This window comes from Zalophus californianus, chromosome X (genome assembly GCF_009762305.2).
Source record: "Zalophus californianus isolate mZalCal1 chromosome X, mZalCal1.pri.v2, whole genome shotgun sequence".
Lineage (NCBI taxonomy): Eukaryota > Metazoa > Chordata > Mammalia > Carnivora > Otariidae > Zalophus > Zalophus californianus.
The window spans coordinates 87,000,376-87,016,018 of record NC_045612.1 but is presented as its reverse complement, the minus strand read 5'-3'; the positions used below and the strand labels follow the sequence as shown (position 1 = coordinate 87,016,018).

General features: G+C 52.8%; 1 protein-coding gene and 1 long non-coding RNA gene across 2 annotated transcripts in view; one reads left to right on the top strand and one right to left on the bottom strand.

Annotated features, from left to right (window-relative positions):
• The first annotated feature begins 312 nt into the window (after window positions 1-312).
• LOC113931033 overlaps window positions 313-15,643 on the top strand; it is a 19,855-nt gene continuing 4,524 nt past the window's right edge. Inside the window, exons 1-3 of the long non-coding RNA XR_003522657.1 lie at window positions 313-386; window positions 8,674-8,755; window positions 10,003-10,081. This is a non-coding gene — a long non-coding RNA (uncharacterized LOC113931033). The remainder of the gene's footprint in view (window positions 387-8,673; window positions 8,756-10,002; window positions 10,082-15,643) is intronic.
• On the bottom strand, window positions 776-12,854 carry LOC113931032 (synaptophysin). Its single transcript, XM_027608746.2, has 7 exons — window positions 12,761-12,854; window positions 11,516-11,581; window positions 10,241-10,365; window positions 7,326-7,521; window positions 6,399-6,590; window positions 4,903-5,233; window positions 776-2,307 (listed from the first exon to the last, which is right to left on the bottom strand). The coding sequence occupies exons 1-6, from the start codon at window positions 12,794-12,796 to the stop codon at window positions 4,907-4,909; spliced, it is 942 nt and encodes a 313-aa protein (XP_027464547.1). The 5' UTR covers window positions 12,797-12,854; the 3' UTR covers window positions 776-2,307; window positions 4,903-4,906.

Genomic DNA, 15,643 nt, shown 5'->3' with positions numbered 1-15,643 from the left:
CCCCATAGCTGGGAGTCTCTCCTTCGCATGTCAGGCTTCGCTGTGCCTCAGGGCTGGGAGGAGGGGGTCCCCGGCCCGCCGTCAGAAGTCGGGCGCCGGGCAGGGGATTCTAATTAGGCTAGGTGGCGGCGGCAGCAACCGGCCTTTCGGCGTGGGCACAGGGTACCTCCTCCGTACCCAGCTCCATTACGCACATCCCAGTCACTTCCCGCCCCTCCCTGCCCCAGGGAGGAGCCAGGGAGGGGTTAAAGGGAATGAATGAATGAGGTAACGAGTCACCCCCGTGCTCCGCCTCCTGGCCTTGCGGCCCAGCGGGTCTCCCAGTTCTCCAGTTGGGGCGCGGAAAGGAAATGGCGAGAAAGCTGGGTCTGAAGAATACGAGGCGGGTAGGTAGGGGGAGGGCTCCCTGTGAAGTATAGGGGTCTTAGTCGGACCCCTTGGGGTTTGAGGACAGGGCTCCACAAGGGCCTGGGAAGGGGAGCGGCTAGTGGACCAGAATTAGAACCGAACCCTAGAAAGACCGGGCCTTCGCCAGCCAGTAGTGGGGCAGTGGGCAGGGCTACTCGGAGCGGGACTTAGAATGATCGACAGGGGAGGCTGCACGGAGGCTGCAGCTTGGCATAACCCGGCTGGAGGGACCTAAAGTGTTGGGGTGACTTGAACGGCAGGTCCATCCAGCAGGTCAGGGGCGGAGCTTCCTCTCGCCGCCTCTCCCCCACCTCTCCTTCTTCCTCCCCCCTCCAAAGAAAAAAGACACACTGAGAAATCAGGGCCGGGACTAGGTGGTTGAGGAGTTTATTTAGGGGAGGAGAATTAATCCTATTTGTTCTTCCTCGGGGAGGTCTTCAAACAATACCGAAGGGCTAGGAAAACCGGGGGGGGGCGTCTGGAGGAGAGGGGGAGGGACCACAGCCAGACAAAATGGCATACACAATCACAGGCACTACCGACGTCACAGACACAGCGGAGGGTGCAGGAGGGGGGCTCCAGACCGGGCCTCCAACCACCCCAGGACGGGCGCGGGTGTGGAGGGAGGGAGGAGGCAAGGAAAGGGGGGAGAGGGGTGGGCCGGCCCCACAGACCCGTTGGCTCTGTCCTCTGACTACATAGCTGTCCCATCACACGGGGGTGGGCAAAGGTGTGGGGGCTGCTTCTCTCTGGATCCCACCCCTTACCCTCCAAGCCTTACCTCTCAGCTCCTCCCAGGCCACCTCAGCCCTCAGCTTTGACTAGGGATATTCCCCCCTCCACTGCCAAACCCGCCCACTTTAAAACATTTTTTTCACTGCTCCATTGGGGTGAGCTGCCCCTTCTGAAACCACCATGAACACCCACTCTACGCCCCGCCCTGTCTAGAACCCAGACCGCGACCTCATGTCAAACTTGGCCCATTCCTGAATCCCACTTCTTGCCTTGCACAAGATCTGCCCCCCTTAGAATCAAACTCAGTCTCCTGAATATTCCTAGCTACACCCCTTCCGTGCACTCTGGTCCCAATCCAAGACCCGCCCACTCTGGAGCCTCAGCCCCTGCCTGGTTCAGGCCCCACCTCTCTAGAACCCAGTCCCCAGGTCCCAGGTCACACCCCTTCCATAAAACCCTGTCCTATTCCAAAACCTGCCCACTTCTGGGCCCAAACCCCTGCCTCACTCAAAGCTCCACCCATTCTAGGACCACTCCCTCAGCCTCCTTCCAAGCCCTGCTCCAGAATGCTCTAGGGCACCCCTCTTCCTTAGACTCTAGTTCCAGTATGTCTGGAACCCAAACCCCTTGTCTACTAGTCCTCTCCACCCCAGAGCTCCTCTACAAGTCCACCTTGGGTCAAGTCCCCCAGTTTGCCTTTCTCCCCTCTCAGGGTTGAATTTCCCCTAATGGCCCCTGTTCAGGCATTGCTGGAGGAGTCAAGGCCAGTTGGGAGAAGGGAAGGGAGAGAGGGGAGAGAGTCTGAAGTCACACTGACCCTCCCCACACAGCTGAGACCTGTCTTTTCCCTGTCCCCCTTTCAGAATGCCCCAACCTCAGGGCACAGGGCCAGGGAACAGAGAGGGGCCAAGGGATGCAAGGGAAGGGGTGGGGTTAGGAGAGGGGCCCACTCAAGGTCAGGCCCCTAATGCATGAGGGGTGTGGAGTGGGGGCAGGGCTCAGACAGATAAATAGATATTTATATATAATATATATATATATAAACAGCAAAGAGAGTTAGAGTCTCCTGGCTTGAGGGGCAGAGACCTGGGGTATAGGAGTGGAAAGGGCGGCAGGGCTTCTGAGCTCTTGCCCACCCATGGGGTCCTCCCGGGCCGCACTGACCTGTGGAGACAAAAGACACAGAAAAGAGAGGGGGTCCAGACATAGGTTGTGCCCTTAGGGAGGGGGGCTGGGCTGCTATGCCTCCACCTTGGCTTTACCCTCTGCCTGCCATGCCTTTTCTTCCTTCCTTCTTCATTCATAGTCCTCAGGTCAGCTTCATCCTACTGCCCCTACTGCGAAGACAGACCTTTCGCCCACTAGATTAAGTACCAAAGACATTATGGTCCCCCCTCCCCAACCCCAAAATGTCCATTAACATGTACTGTTCTAGCCATTGGTGATACACTGTATTGGGCAAAACAAAGCTCCTTATCTTTGTGGTGCTTGCCTTGTGACAGAGAAGACAGACTTCAAACAATAACAAAAATATGTAAGTGAGTTATCTATCCTCACAATAGCCTTACAAGGTAGGACATCAGGTGATAGTACGTGCAATGTAAAAACAAAAGGTAGACCAGGGTGAGGGGGATTAGGAGTGCCAGTAGAGGAAGAAATGTAGCTGTGGTAAGTAGGGTAGTCAGAGAAGACCTCATTTAAGAAGCGATATTGGAATAGAGTTAAGGAGGTGAGGGAATGAGCCATGCAGATAACTGGGATGAAGAACATTCCAGGCAGGGGGAACAGCCAGTGCAAAGGCCCTGGGGTAGAGCCATGTCTAATGTGTTTGAGGACCAGGAAGAAGGTCAGTGGGGCTCCAGTGGAGTGAGCGAGGGACAGTGGTAGGAGGTGATGTCAGAGAGGTCGGTAATGCGGTCATAAAGGGCAGTGTGGACTAGGTTGTGAGGACATCAGCTTTGACTCTGGATGAGGTGTAAGTCACGGGAAAATTTTGAGCAGAGAAGCATAAAATGAGAGTAAAGTGTCTCATGTCGTTTCTATTATTTCCTCAATAAATGTTTCTTTTTTTTAAGATTTTATTTATTTGAGACAGAGAGAAAGAGAGAGAGAGAGAGAGCACATGAGAGGGGGGAGGGTCAGAGGGAGAAGCAGACTCTCTGCCGAGCAGAGAGCCCGATGTGGGACTCGATCCCGGGACTCCATGATCATGACCTGAGCCGAAGGCAGTCGCTTAACCAACTGAGCCACCCAGGCGCCCTCAATAAATGTTTCTTAACATTAGTAGGGCTCTAAGTGATGTGTGTACAGCATGAGTAAGTCATGGTCACGTCCTGTGGTTTAGTGGAAGAGATAGTCAATAAACATATAAACTAATAATTACAGACTGTGGTAAGAAAAACACGGGGTACAATACGAGAGATAAGAAAGGGGACTTTGGGGCGCCTGGCTGGCTCAGTCATTGGGCGTCTGCCTTCGGCTCAGGTCATGGTCCCAGGGTCCTGGGATCGAGCCCGGTATCGGGCTCCCTGCTCGGCGGGAGGCCTGCTTCTCCCTCTCCCACTCCCCCTGCTTGTGTTCCCTCTCTCGCTGTCTCTCTCTGTCAATAAATAAATAAAAATCTTCTTAAAAAAAAAAAGAGGGACTTTAAGAAGCTGGCCAGGTAAGGTTATCAGTGTGTGTGGGTGGAAAACTCCAGGGGAAAAAGCAAGTACCAAGGCGCTGAATTTGGCTTGTGCCTGGAACGCAGTTGGGGGTGGGGAGTGGGAGGAGGTGGGAGGTCAGAGAAGGGACAGGTGACGCTTGGCGTCATGCCTGGTGAGGGCTTTGGCTTTTAAGGTGAGTGAGATGGGTGCCCAGGCAGGGCTCTGAGCACAGGAGGGCCGTGTCCAGATTTAGGATTTAACAGGATCCTTCCCAATGCTGTGAGTAGAACAGAATGGGGATGCGGCTAGAAAGCTGTGAAGATGTCCAGGGGAGAGGACAGTGAGACGTGGAAGATTATGGATATATTTTGAAGTAAGAGTCAACAGGAGTTTTTGATTAATTAGACTTGAGATACCTAATAAACTCCTCCCTGCCCTTTCCACCCTGGCCAAGTGCCAGAAGCTACCTCCACCCACGTGTTGCCGTCCCCCTGCCTCTTCCCATTTCCCTCCCTCATAGGTGAGGAAATCACACTTCTCTTTTGAGGCCCAGCAAGAAGGCCTGCCAAGCTTTCCATTGCTTCCGCCCGCCCCCTTCCTTCCGTGAAATTCCATACCACCTCCCTCACCACAGGGGTTGGGGAGAGATGGCAGATCGATCACCTCCTCCGGGATTGGTGAGCTTGTCTGACCTTCATGACCCAAGCCCCTTTACCCTCACCATCTATTGGCCTTTTTAGAACATACTGGTTTACCAATCACTTCTAAGGCCCACCTCCTCTTCCCTTCGTGGATTCCTGCACTACGCAAGTCCCCCTGCCATTCCCTTCTTTCATTGGTTGCTCTGCCCGCTTTTCTCTCCCCCCTCCCTTCCCTCAGGGAGGCACTACTACTTCTCTCCCATTGGCTTTTCATTCTGCCCATCTTCAAGCACCACTCTCTTGCTCTCCATTTGTTGGCTAGTTTTTCGTCCTTCGCATGTAGCTCCGCCTCCCTATTGGCTCCTTCAGACCCCCGTCCTACGTACCATTTACTCTTGACTCTTATTGGCTCAATGACCCGCCCGTCTCCCTTCCGGTACCCTCCTTGGCCGCGCCGCCCGCCCGTCACTCACCAGACTACATCTGATTGGAGAAGGAGGTGGGCGCACCCTGAGGGCCATAGCCTTGCTGCCCGTAGTCTCCCTGAGGGCCGTAGCCGCCGCCACCGCCGCCGGCGGGCTGCCCGTAGTCGGGCTGGTAGCCGCCCTGGGGCCCGTAGGAGTCCTGGGGCCCGTACCCGCCGGGGCCCTGCCCGTAGCCCGCCTCGCCATAGGCGTCCCCGGGCGCTGGTTGCTTCTCGGGGGCGCCGGGAGGTGCGCGCATGAATGGGGCAGCCCAGCCTGTCTCCTTGAACACGAACCACAGGTTGCCGACCCAGAGCACCAGGTTCAGGAAGCCGAACACCTGCGGGGAGACAAAGCCTGGCTGTCGTCCTGCGCCCATTGAGTTGGCCCCGGGGGACGTCGAGGCCGCCTGCGTCGAGCATAGATCCGTGGCCTCCCGAAGGGTGGTGGTAATAAAACCCGGACCCTCTAGAGTCCTGGCGCATGAATGCAAATGTGCAGAAAATTCACCTGGGGTAGGGGGCATGGGCCGTGTTAGAATTCAGACTCTCGAGGATGTTGACATCTATCACTATGACATACACACATTCATACATGTATGAAATATAATATAAATTTGTAATAGAGTAAAATGTGAAGCATAAATTTTCATTATGTATGTAGATATACCACTAACAGATGCATATATACACATGTATGTACGCATATACAAAGTATATACGCATATACAAAGTATATAAATATATGCTTTTATATTGAAACAAATATGGAGCTTAAATATATACAATATAATTCAATTTTGGGACAGGAAGTAATATCTCCTCTTTACAGTTGAGGAAACTGAGGCCCAGAGAGGCTAATGTGCTCCATGTCTCACACCCAGCAGGTGACAGAAAAAAAGTTGGTATCATCTTAGTATCTGTAACACTTGTATACAACTTACCACATGCCAGGCCCTTTTCTAAGCACTTTGTATGTTACCAGTTCACTGAATACTCAACTTTGGAGCAGGACCTCTTATCAGTTTTCAATTTACATGCTCAGACTGAGGCAGAGAGGTTGAGTAACTAGTTTGAGGTCCCAGACTTCCAGGTGGCGGAGCTGGGATTGAAGCTCAGACAGTCTGTCTCTGGCCAGTAGGGGGAGTCCAAGTGGGAAACATTTCAAGTTATTCTTCATTTTGCATACCGTGTAAGGACACTGAGGTCCCAAGACGGTACTGAGTTGCCAGAGGTTCTCCACGACTAGGCTGGGCCTGGGATCCAGATCTCCCAAACCTAATGGGACAGACAGTCTCATATTCCCCTCCCGGGGACTATTTGTTTTAATTGCTATCTTATCCTTCAAGGCCCTGTTGTTGGCATGCCTCCTCCAGGGAGCCCTCTTGGATCTCCTTTGAATTCTCCCCTCATTCTCTTCTCTCTGCCACTCCCCAGGCCAGACTGTGAGTTTCCCAGCCTCCCTCCCCACTGGCCCAGCGGCCCAGCCACCGTCCCAGGGCTTACCACTGAAGTGTTGAGGCCAGAGGTCACAGGGTCCCTCAGCTCCTTGCATGTATTCCCCGTCTGGTGGCAGACAGACATCCCTTTGATAATGTTCTCTGGGTCAGTGGCCATCTTCACGTCTGACAGCCCCTTGGCCCACGCTGATGAGCTAACCAGCCACATGAAGGCGAACACTGCCGTGGCCAGGAAGTCCTAGGGCAGGCAGGGGAGAGGCAGGTGGCCCTGTGAGCAGGCTGCTGCATGTCATGCTGCAGGGCCTCCTCAGATCACAGGCTTTCTTGGGAGAGGGAGGCCCTGCAGAAAAGCCCTGTCTCTCCCCTGCCTTTTCAGCTCCGAAGCCCCCAATACTCACTTGAAGGTGAGCATTCCTAGCTTGGGCGTGTGTGTGAGTGTGTGTGAGTGTGCGTGCGGGCGCGTGTCTGTGACACAGAGGATGGGGGAGTGTAATTGTGTGTGGGGGGGATTTTGTGGGATGGTTTCCGAATCGGTGAAAATAGCGTCTTTCTACTTTCATCTGAATGTAGGAATTTATGTCATTTTGTGTCTGGGATGAGGGTGTTTGAGTACAGCTGTGTAGGAATCAATGTGTCTGGGTGGCATGATGACAAGCATGACTGTCACAGTGAACCTCTGTGCACCTTCCTTTGATCTAGACTGTGTGGTGGTGTGCGAGGTGGCAGGTTTCCAGAGGTAGGCCTGTCTGGAATTCTGTGTGGGCTCTGAGTGTGTCCCGTCATTCTATGATTTGGTTTCTTTGATGCTCACAGCAGCGGCAGCAGTAACATCTGTGGCTGTTACGGTGACCTGCCGGCATGTGGGGCTGTCTAGGGTTTGGGAGTGGCCTATGAACATGGCCGTGTCCCTGAGGCTCCATGTCCCCCCCCCCCCCCGGGGGGCTCTGCACTTGAGTGGCTGTGGGGGGCTCACCATCATGGGTCCTTTGTTGTTCTCTCGGTACTTATTCTGCAGGAAGATGTAGGTGGCCAGAGCCCCCATGGAGTACAGAAAGGCAAACACAGCTATGGTGACAAAAAATTCGGCCGATGAGGAGTAGTCCCCCACCAGGAAGATTTTCTCAGTGTCCCCTCGGCAGGTGGGTGCATCAAAGTACACTTGGTGCAGCCTGTGGAGAGACATGGCAGGTGTGGGCCAGACCCTAAGAACACCCACCATCCCCCCTGCCCAGTCATGGGTTCCCCAGATTCTGACAAGGTCCCGGGAAGAAAGAGGAGGAAATAACCATTCACAGAGCACCTGCTGTACACCAGTCACATTTTCCTGATTGTTCACAGCATCCTGGTGAAGTAGGTCTCATTCAACCCTTACTCTAACCCAGGCACTTTGACCTCGTGGTTATTTGTAGAACATACCAGGCACCCTCCCACCCCAGGATCTTTGCACTGGGATGCCCTTCTCCTAGATATTACTCCCTTCATGTCCTTCAAGTTTTGCTCAACTGTCACCTCAGTGAGGCCTTTCCTGATCTCAGTATTCAAATTACATGGAATCATTCCCTCCCAGTGCTCCTTAGCCTCCTTCCTAGCTCCGTTTTTCTCTGCAGCAGTGGTACCCCACGCATCTGACATATCATGTGTTTTACTTTTTTCCTGGATTTTTCTTGTAATTAAAAGAGGGCTGGGCTTTTTCATTTGTTGCGTTCACCACTATATCCCTAAGACCTGGAACAGTGCTGCCACATAGTAGGTGCTCAGTAGATGTTCATCAAATGAAATGTACAGAGGCTCAGAGAAGTGCATTAACTTGCCTAAAGTCACACAGCTGGGGAGAGAATGGCACAGTTGGGCTCTGAACACTGTGTTGACTCTTCTCCCTACCCCACTTCAGGTCCCCAAGAGAAAAAAAACATGCATAGCAGGGGAGAGCACAGAGACTACAAAACAGAAGACAGACAGACAGACAGACAGGAGGGTACGAGGGATCCTGGAGCACACAGAATGGATGTATGTGAGGTGGGGTGGCGCAGGTTGGGAAGGTGTCCTGGGACTAAAGCCTTTCCTGCGGTGTAATGGAGGTCATAGGGAGAAAATGCGTGTAGGGAGAAGGTCTGGGGTGGGGTCCCTAGACCTCTGGCCTCAGGCTGGGGGGCAGGATCCTGAGACTGAGCAAATGGTGCTAGTCCCCTTGTGTGGCAAAGGTCCTGAGGGAAGGGGCTTACACTTATTGATCACCTACAAGGCACTTTAGATAATTGCCTCATTTAGTGACCCTCCCCCCCCAATCCTCTAAAGCAGGCGTTAGTATATCCATTTTACAGATGAACAGAGGCTCAGCAGGGTTGTGTTAAGTTGCCCAAGGTTGTACAGCTGCTAAATGACGGAGTGAAGAGTTGAATCTGGGTAAGTTTCTTGGTTCCTAGTAGGCTGGGTTGGGAAAGGGGGTGTCTGATGGGAAATGGGGGGCCCTTGGCGGGTTATCAGGGCAGTGGGGGTCGGTCAGGGGGACCAGGGAAAAGACTTTTTTCCCCAGGAGACTTGTGGGTACAAGGCAGATCTTCACGACTGGAGGTCCTAGGTGTGGGAGCTCCTGGGGAGTCCACAGGTTCTTGTGGCCTTCTGGATCCCCAAAGGACTCCCAGCAGTATCCCATGCTGCCAGCTCCCCTCCTCCCCAAAACTCTGTTCCCGGACTTCTGTGAACCAGTGGATCCCTGCTCCCCACTGCCCCTCAGGCCACACCTCCCTGGTGCCACTTTTTCTTTCAACCATTGCTCAGGGTCTGTCCTGGATTTTCCTCTCTCCACTCTTCCCTCTCCCCCCTGGGTGGTCCCCTGAGCCTACGTTTATCCTCAGTGCTCAGAAGTGCCCAATTTCCAACTCAATCCCTGACCTCTTTCCTGAGTCCCTTAAACTTATTTATTTTCTTTATTGTGACAAGCCTTCATGGAGCGCTTATTGTGTGCCCTGTGCTGTGCTAAGCACTTTACAAGTATTAACTCAGTTGCTATGCTTCATAACCTTGTAAGGGGTATAATTATCCCCTTTTACCAACGAGGAAATTGAGACCTGGAGCAGTTACGTGATTTGTCCAAGGAGTGGAGGAACCTCAGAAGCCTCTACTGAAATTGTGTCTGTGGGTCTCTGTCTTCCCACTCCCCAGGAGGGAAGCATCATTGCGAGGGCAGTGACCTTGCCTGTTTGTGCTCATCCTCATGTTCCTAGCACCTGGCACACAGTATGAGCCCAGTAAATATCAGAATTGCTTAGCTGGGTTTAATCATTCCCTATAGCTAATCAGACCCCTTCGTTATTCTCTGGGATAAAACCCTGCACGAGGACCCCCTCTTTGAATTTCTCCCAGTCTGCAATCATCCTTTTTATTAATTTATTTGTTAAAATGTTGGCTCCATGACGCTAGGGAGCTTGGTCTGTTTTTTTTTTCCCCCCCTGTTATGTCCCCAGCACTTTGAGCAGAAACTGGCATACAGTAGGTTCTCCAAAAAAATGTATATGGAATGAATGAATGGGAATTAAATAATATTGGCTGACATTAATTGAGCAACTAGTGCTCTGAGGCTATTTATCCGTATACACTTCTACTTTTGAATCTTGTTTATTGCTGGTCTCCTGCCCCTCCCCATTCACTAGAACACAGCCAGAGGGCAACAGCCTATGCCTGTCTTGCTCACCAGATGTCCTAGATGTCCAGAGCAGTGCCAGGCACAAGGTAGGTGTTCGGTGCATGCGCAGTGACCTGAGCCAGTGTGGTCTCCTGAGGTGGGGGCTGAACAGGAGCCACCAGGCAGGCAGTGTTGGCCAGTCTTACCCCACCACTACCCTCTCTCTGGGGATCCCCCCTGGGTGGGCTGGGGTGGGGGGGGCGCACCTGAAGGGGTACTCGAATTCAACCTCGATGCTGAGGTCGCTCTCTGACTTGTTGGCACACTCCACACTCAGCCGGAGCTCCCCGGAGTAGCTGCCGCACGTGGCAAAGGCGAAGATGGCAAAGACCTTGGGCAGAGGGGACAGGGGCGGTCACCGTGAGCCTGTGCACATGTGGGCTGGGCTGCCCTCCCCTGTACAGACCGGGGCCCAGCACAAGCAGCAGCAGATGGACCAGCTCCCACCCCCACCCCCTAATCAGGGCTCCTCGGCTCCAAGGACAAGCTGATTACAGGGGTGTGGCTGTCTCTTCCAGTCTTTCTCTCAATGTCTCTCTCAGTCTCTACCTCTCAGTGCTCTGACCCCCCTGCTTCTCTCTTCTGTCTCAGTCTCTTTATTTCTCTGTCTCTCTGTGTATTTCTGCCTGTCTTATGTTGTTCTCTGTGTCTCTATTTCTCTTGGTATCTGTTTCTCTGTCTTTCTCAGATGTCTCTTTGTCTCTGTATCTCTGTTTCGCTCTCTGCCTCTGACTCTCTAGTATCGATGTAGGTCTCTGTCTGTCTCTTTTTTCTCTGGCTTCATCTGTGTAAATGTATGTCTCTCCCTCTGTGTGTTTCCGTCCTTGGTCTGTTTGTCTCTGTCTCTGACTTGGTCTCTGTATCATGCTCTCTCTGTCTCCCTTGTGCATCTCTCTTTCTCTGTGTATCAGTTTCTCCTTTCCTCTCTCCTCTGAGTATCTCTCTTTCTCTGTTTCTGTCTCTCCCCCATCCCATTTTTTCCCCTGCCACTCTTCCTGTGTCTATTTCTCTTTGCATCTCTGTTCTCTGTGCATCTCTGTCTCCCTTTTTCTTTGTCTCTTTCTGCTTGTCTCCACTCTCTTTCATCTCTCTGTCTTTTCTTCTCGGTATTTCCATCTCTGTCTCCATCATTCCCTGTCTCTCATTCTCTGTCTCTTTCACTGTTTCTGGATTTCTCTGGCTTTGCATCTTTTCCGCAGCAACCAGCTTCAGGCTCCACCTCCCCTGCCCCTCTCTCACCTCAAGGGAGGAGATAGGACGTCACATTCTTCCACCTCACGACGGGGGTACCCTTGATCTTACATGACGTCACATCACAGCCCATCTATTCTCTGGCCCCAGCCCCTTGGGACCTCACCCTGGAGCCCAATTCTTCCATCCCCTTCCACCCCCACCCACCCACCCGTTCATTCCTTGCTCCCCACCCCTACTCTTCCAGACCCCACCACCTCCTCTCTCCCCATGGCCCAGACCACACTCACCCATTGCAGCACCTTCACGAAGCCAAGGGGCTCCTTGACCACCCGGAACTGACCCCCGGCCACCAGCTGAGGAGAGAAATGGTGGGGAGGGGGTGGGATTGTTGGGGATGGAAAGGGAGGTGAGGGGCAAGGCCACCAGGCGATGACCCCTGGGACTAGGGCATGTGACCTCCAGGAGTGAGTGATGTTGGGAGAGAAGGGGTGGGAAGGAGAAAGTGACACTTCAGGGAAGGTGTGAGCACAGAGTCTCTGAGAGAAGACCCTCGGGGTTCAGGACTGAAGGGGAGGTCTGGGGAGATGGTGAGGTTGATGGCAGAGGGTTGTTGGGGTGAGGAAGATGGGGATGGGGTTGGGACTAATTAGGGAAGGGGAGAAGGTCTGAAACAGTAAAGGTGAGTCAGGTGGTGAAGGGGATCAGGTGGAGAGAGTGAGGAAGGAGTAGGGGTTCATTAGGGTGGGGGAGGGGGTCTTGGGTGGTGAAGGTGAGTCATAACAGGGAGGGAGTCAGGTTGGCTAGGGTGGGGGAGGGGTCTGCAGCGGTAAAGGTGAGTCTGATGGTGGTGGCAGTGGGGTTCTGAAGTGATGAGGATGGGGAGGGGTTGGTACTGGTTAGAGAGAGGGTGAGGTTCTGAGGTGGTGCAGAAGAGCGAGATGGCAGAGAGGGTATGGGCTGATTGAGGTGGAGGAGGGCTGGGACATGGCTTCACTGGATATGCCTTGGGGGAGGGGGAGACTAGGGGTTTTGGAGAGGCGAAGTCGGATCGTCTCCCTTGGTCTGCTCTGGGGGAAGGGGTGGTCATCTACTGGGGTACCTTCCCTGGGAGGGGCAGGTGTCAGCCCTCCCCCCGTCCCCCTCCCCCACGCCTTCTGTCGCTCTATTTCCTAGCTCATCTACGAGCAACCCCCATCTTCCTTCAACTCTTCCTCCTCTCCCCTTCCCCGTTGCCCCTACTCTAGCCCCAGGACCCCTCTTCCTCTCCTCATGATCGCCGGTAAGGAACCGGGCTTCTGGCGGACCCCGCTGCGGCAGTGAGGACGGCCCTCGCTGCGGCAAAGGGCGCGCTCCTTCTTTTCTCCACCTCCCCCTTCCTCCCTCGCCTGCCGCAGACCCCAGCCCCAGTGCCGGGGACCGAGTGTCCGCTGCCAGGACCCTGGCCACCACCTCTCAGAGTCGCCTGATCCGCGGCGATCCGGGCGGGGAGGCCGGGCAGCGGCGGGCTCTGTCCTCGGTGCTGGAACGCGTACCTGATTCACCACGTCCATGTCTGCCAGCAGCAGCATCAGCAATGCGGGGGGCGGGAGGCGCCTGCTAACAAGGGCGGGCGCGGGGCGCGGCGGGGGCGGCGCGCGATCGTCGGAACAGCCCAGGCGGCCGCGGCTCCGCCCCTCGCGCCCCCGCCCCACTCGCGGCGCGCGCCTGCACACCGCGGGCCGACCCGAAATCTCGCCGGCCGCCATTCCAGCCCTAAAGCTGGAGCCGCGAGAGCGCTCTGGGAAGATCGGTGTCTCGGAAAACACATCTAGAGGTCTGGGGAGAGGAGGACCGTTCGGTCCCACGGTACGACGTTTTTGCCAGGCCCTTTACGGAGTTTGTTGACTGTGTTCCTTACAACAGCCCTATGTGGTAGGGACTATTAGCCCCGTTTTTACAGATGAGGAAAATGAGTGCCCAGAGAGGTGAAGCTGCTTGCACAAGGTCGCCCCGCTAGTAATTGGCAGTGCCCAAAGTCTCAGCGATTTAAACGTAGTTCAAGGTCTTAAAAACCCCTCCCTCCCCCTGCAACCATCTCCCCTATTTCTCTCTTTCCTTTCAAATTTTTGCCTGCGCCAACTCTACCCTTTATGTCCTGTTTATTCCTCAGCCTTCTTTTAATTGGACTATCCCTCCTGCATGCCACTGAAACTAGGCCCACAAGGTCAATGGCGAGTGCCCTGTTGCAAAATCCAGTGGATAAATACAACTGGAGTTTAAGATGATCAGCCTCATTTATGCTAAAAGAAATGCCTATAAAAACTACTAAGATACTGTTTTTCATCTTTGAGGGTGGGGAATATAAAAAAGTTTGCTTAAGCTCTGTATTGGCAGGTTGGCCAGAAACAGGCATTCCCATAAATTACCAGTGGAAGTTAGATTGGAATAACCTATGTAGAGGGCGATTTGGCAAAATCCAGCAAACTAACAAATCCATATACTGTTCAGCTCAGCATTTATACTTCTAGGAACTTATCTGACAGATTCATACATGTGCTAAAAGATGTATGTATAAGATGATTCACTGCAGTGCTGTTTATAATATGAAAGAGTGGACACTCCCTAAGTGCTCATTACTAGTGGCCCGTTTAAGTAAAATCCGATAGAGCCACAAAATGGAGTACTATGCAGCTGTCATTAATACTAATATGGAGGGGCACCTGGGTGGCTCAGTGGTTAAGCATCTGCCTTCGGCTCAGGTCATGATCTCAGGGTCCTGGGATCGAGCCCCGCATTGGGATCCCTGCTCAGAGAGCTTGCTTCTCCCTCTCCCTCTGCCTACCGCTAGCCCTGCTTGTGCATGTGTGCGCACGTGCGCCCTCTCTCTCTCAAATAAATAAATAAATAAAATCTTTTAAAGAAATACTAATATGGAGCCTTGGAATGATCACCAAGATAGTTAAGTAAGACATGCAAGATGCCAAACTGTGTGGGAATTGTGTGGAAAGAAAAGGATTATATCCTCGTTATACAGAGAATGGCTAACATTTTAAATTGTCGCTGTTCCATGTCAAGCACTGTTGGGAGAGCTTCAGTGTATCACTCATTTAAATCCTCACAGCAACCCTATAAAGCAGGTACTACTACCATCCTCATTTTACATCTTTTTTTTTTTTTAAAGATTTTCTTTATTTGACAGAGAGAGCAAGCACAAGCAGGGGGAACGGCAGGCAGAGGGAGAGGGAGAAGCAGGCTCCCCACAGAGCAGGGAGCCCAATGTGGAGCTCGATCCCAGAACCCTGGGATCATGACCTGAACCGAAGTCAGTTGCTCAACCAACTGAGCCACCCAGGCATCCGGCATCTGTTATTCTTTTTTTTTTTTTAATTTTAAGATTTTATTTATTTATTTGACACACACAGAGAGAGAGAGAGAGCACAAGCAGGGGGAGCAGCAGGCAGAGGGAGAGGGAGAAGCAGGCTTCCCGCTGAGCAGGGAGCCCGATGCGGGGCTCGATCCCAGGACCCTGGGATCAATGACCCGAGCCAAAGGCAGACGCTTAACAACTGAGCCACCCAGGTGCCCCAGCACCTGTTATTCTTTTTTTTAAAATAGTTTTTAAAAATTTTATTTATTTATTTGAGAGAGCGAGAATGAGAGAGAGAGAGCACATGAGAGGAGGGAGGAGCAGGCTCCCCGCTGAGCAGGGAGCCCGATGCGGGACTCGATCCCAGGACTCCAGGATCATGACCTGAGCCGAAGGCAGTCACTTACCGACTGAGCCACCCTGGCACCCCAGCACCTGGTATTCTTAACCACTGTGCTAACTTATCAGTACGGCATCCTATACATGTATAAAATATATCTGATAACACTGGTTGCCTCTAAAAGGAAGGGAGAATTTCTGCTTTATACCCCTCTTTGCCTTTTGAATTTTTTTAAAAAAGATTTTCTTTATGTATTTGTCAGAGAGAGAGAGAGAGAGAGAGAGAGAGAGAGAGAGAGACAGAGCACAAGCAGGGGGAGCAGCAGACAGAGGGAGAAGCAGGCTCCCCACTGAGCAAGGAGCCCAGGACCCTGGGATCATGACCCGAGCCGAAAGCAGACGCCCAAGTGACTGAGCCACCCAGGCTTCCCCTTTTGAATTTTCTTAAAAGTATATTTGTTTATTTAATCTCTACACCCCACATGGGGCTCAAACTCATGACCCTGAGATCAAGAGTCACATGCTTATCTGACTGAGGCAGTCGGGTGCCACATGTACCTTTTGAATTTTGAACCATCTGGATGTATACCTATTTTTTAAACATCCCCATATACACACACACTCGAATTCGCACAAATATGTAATGGATACCTCCCAGTTAGTGCCTTTTTGGCAAAAGAGCTTGGGTTTCAACCTTCAGTTGCTTGATTTTGAATCCCACCTTTCATAT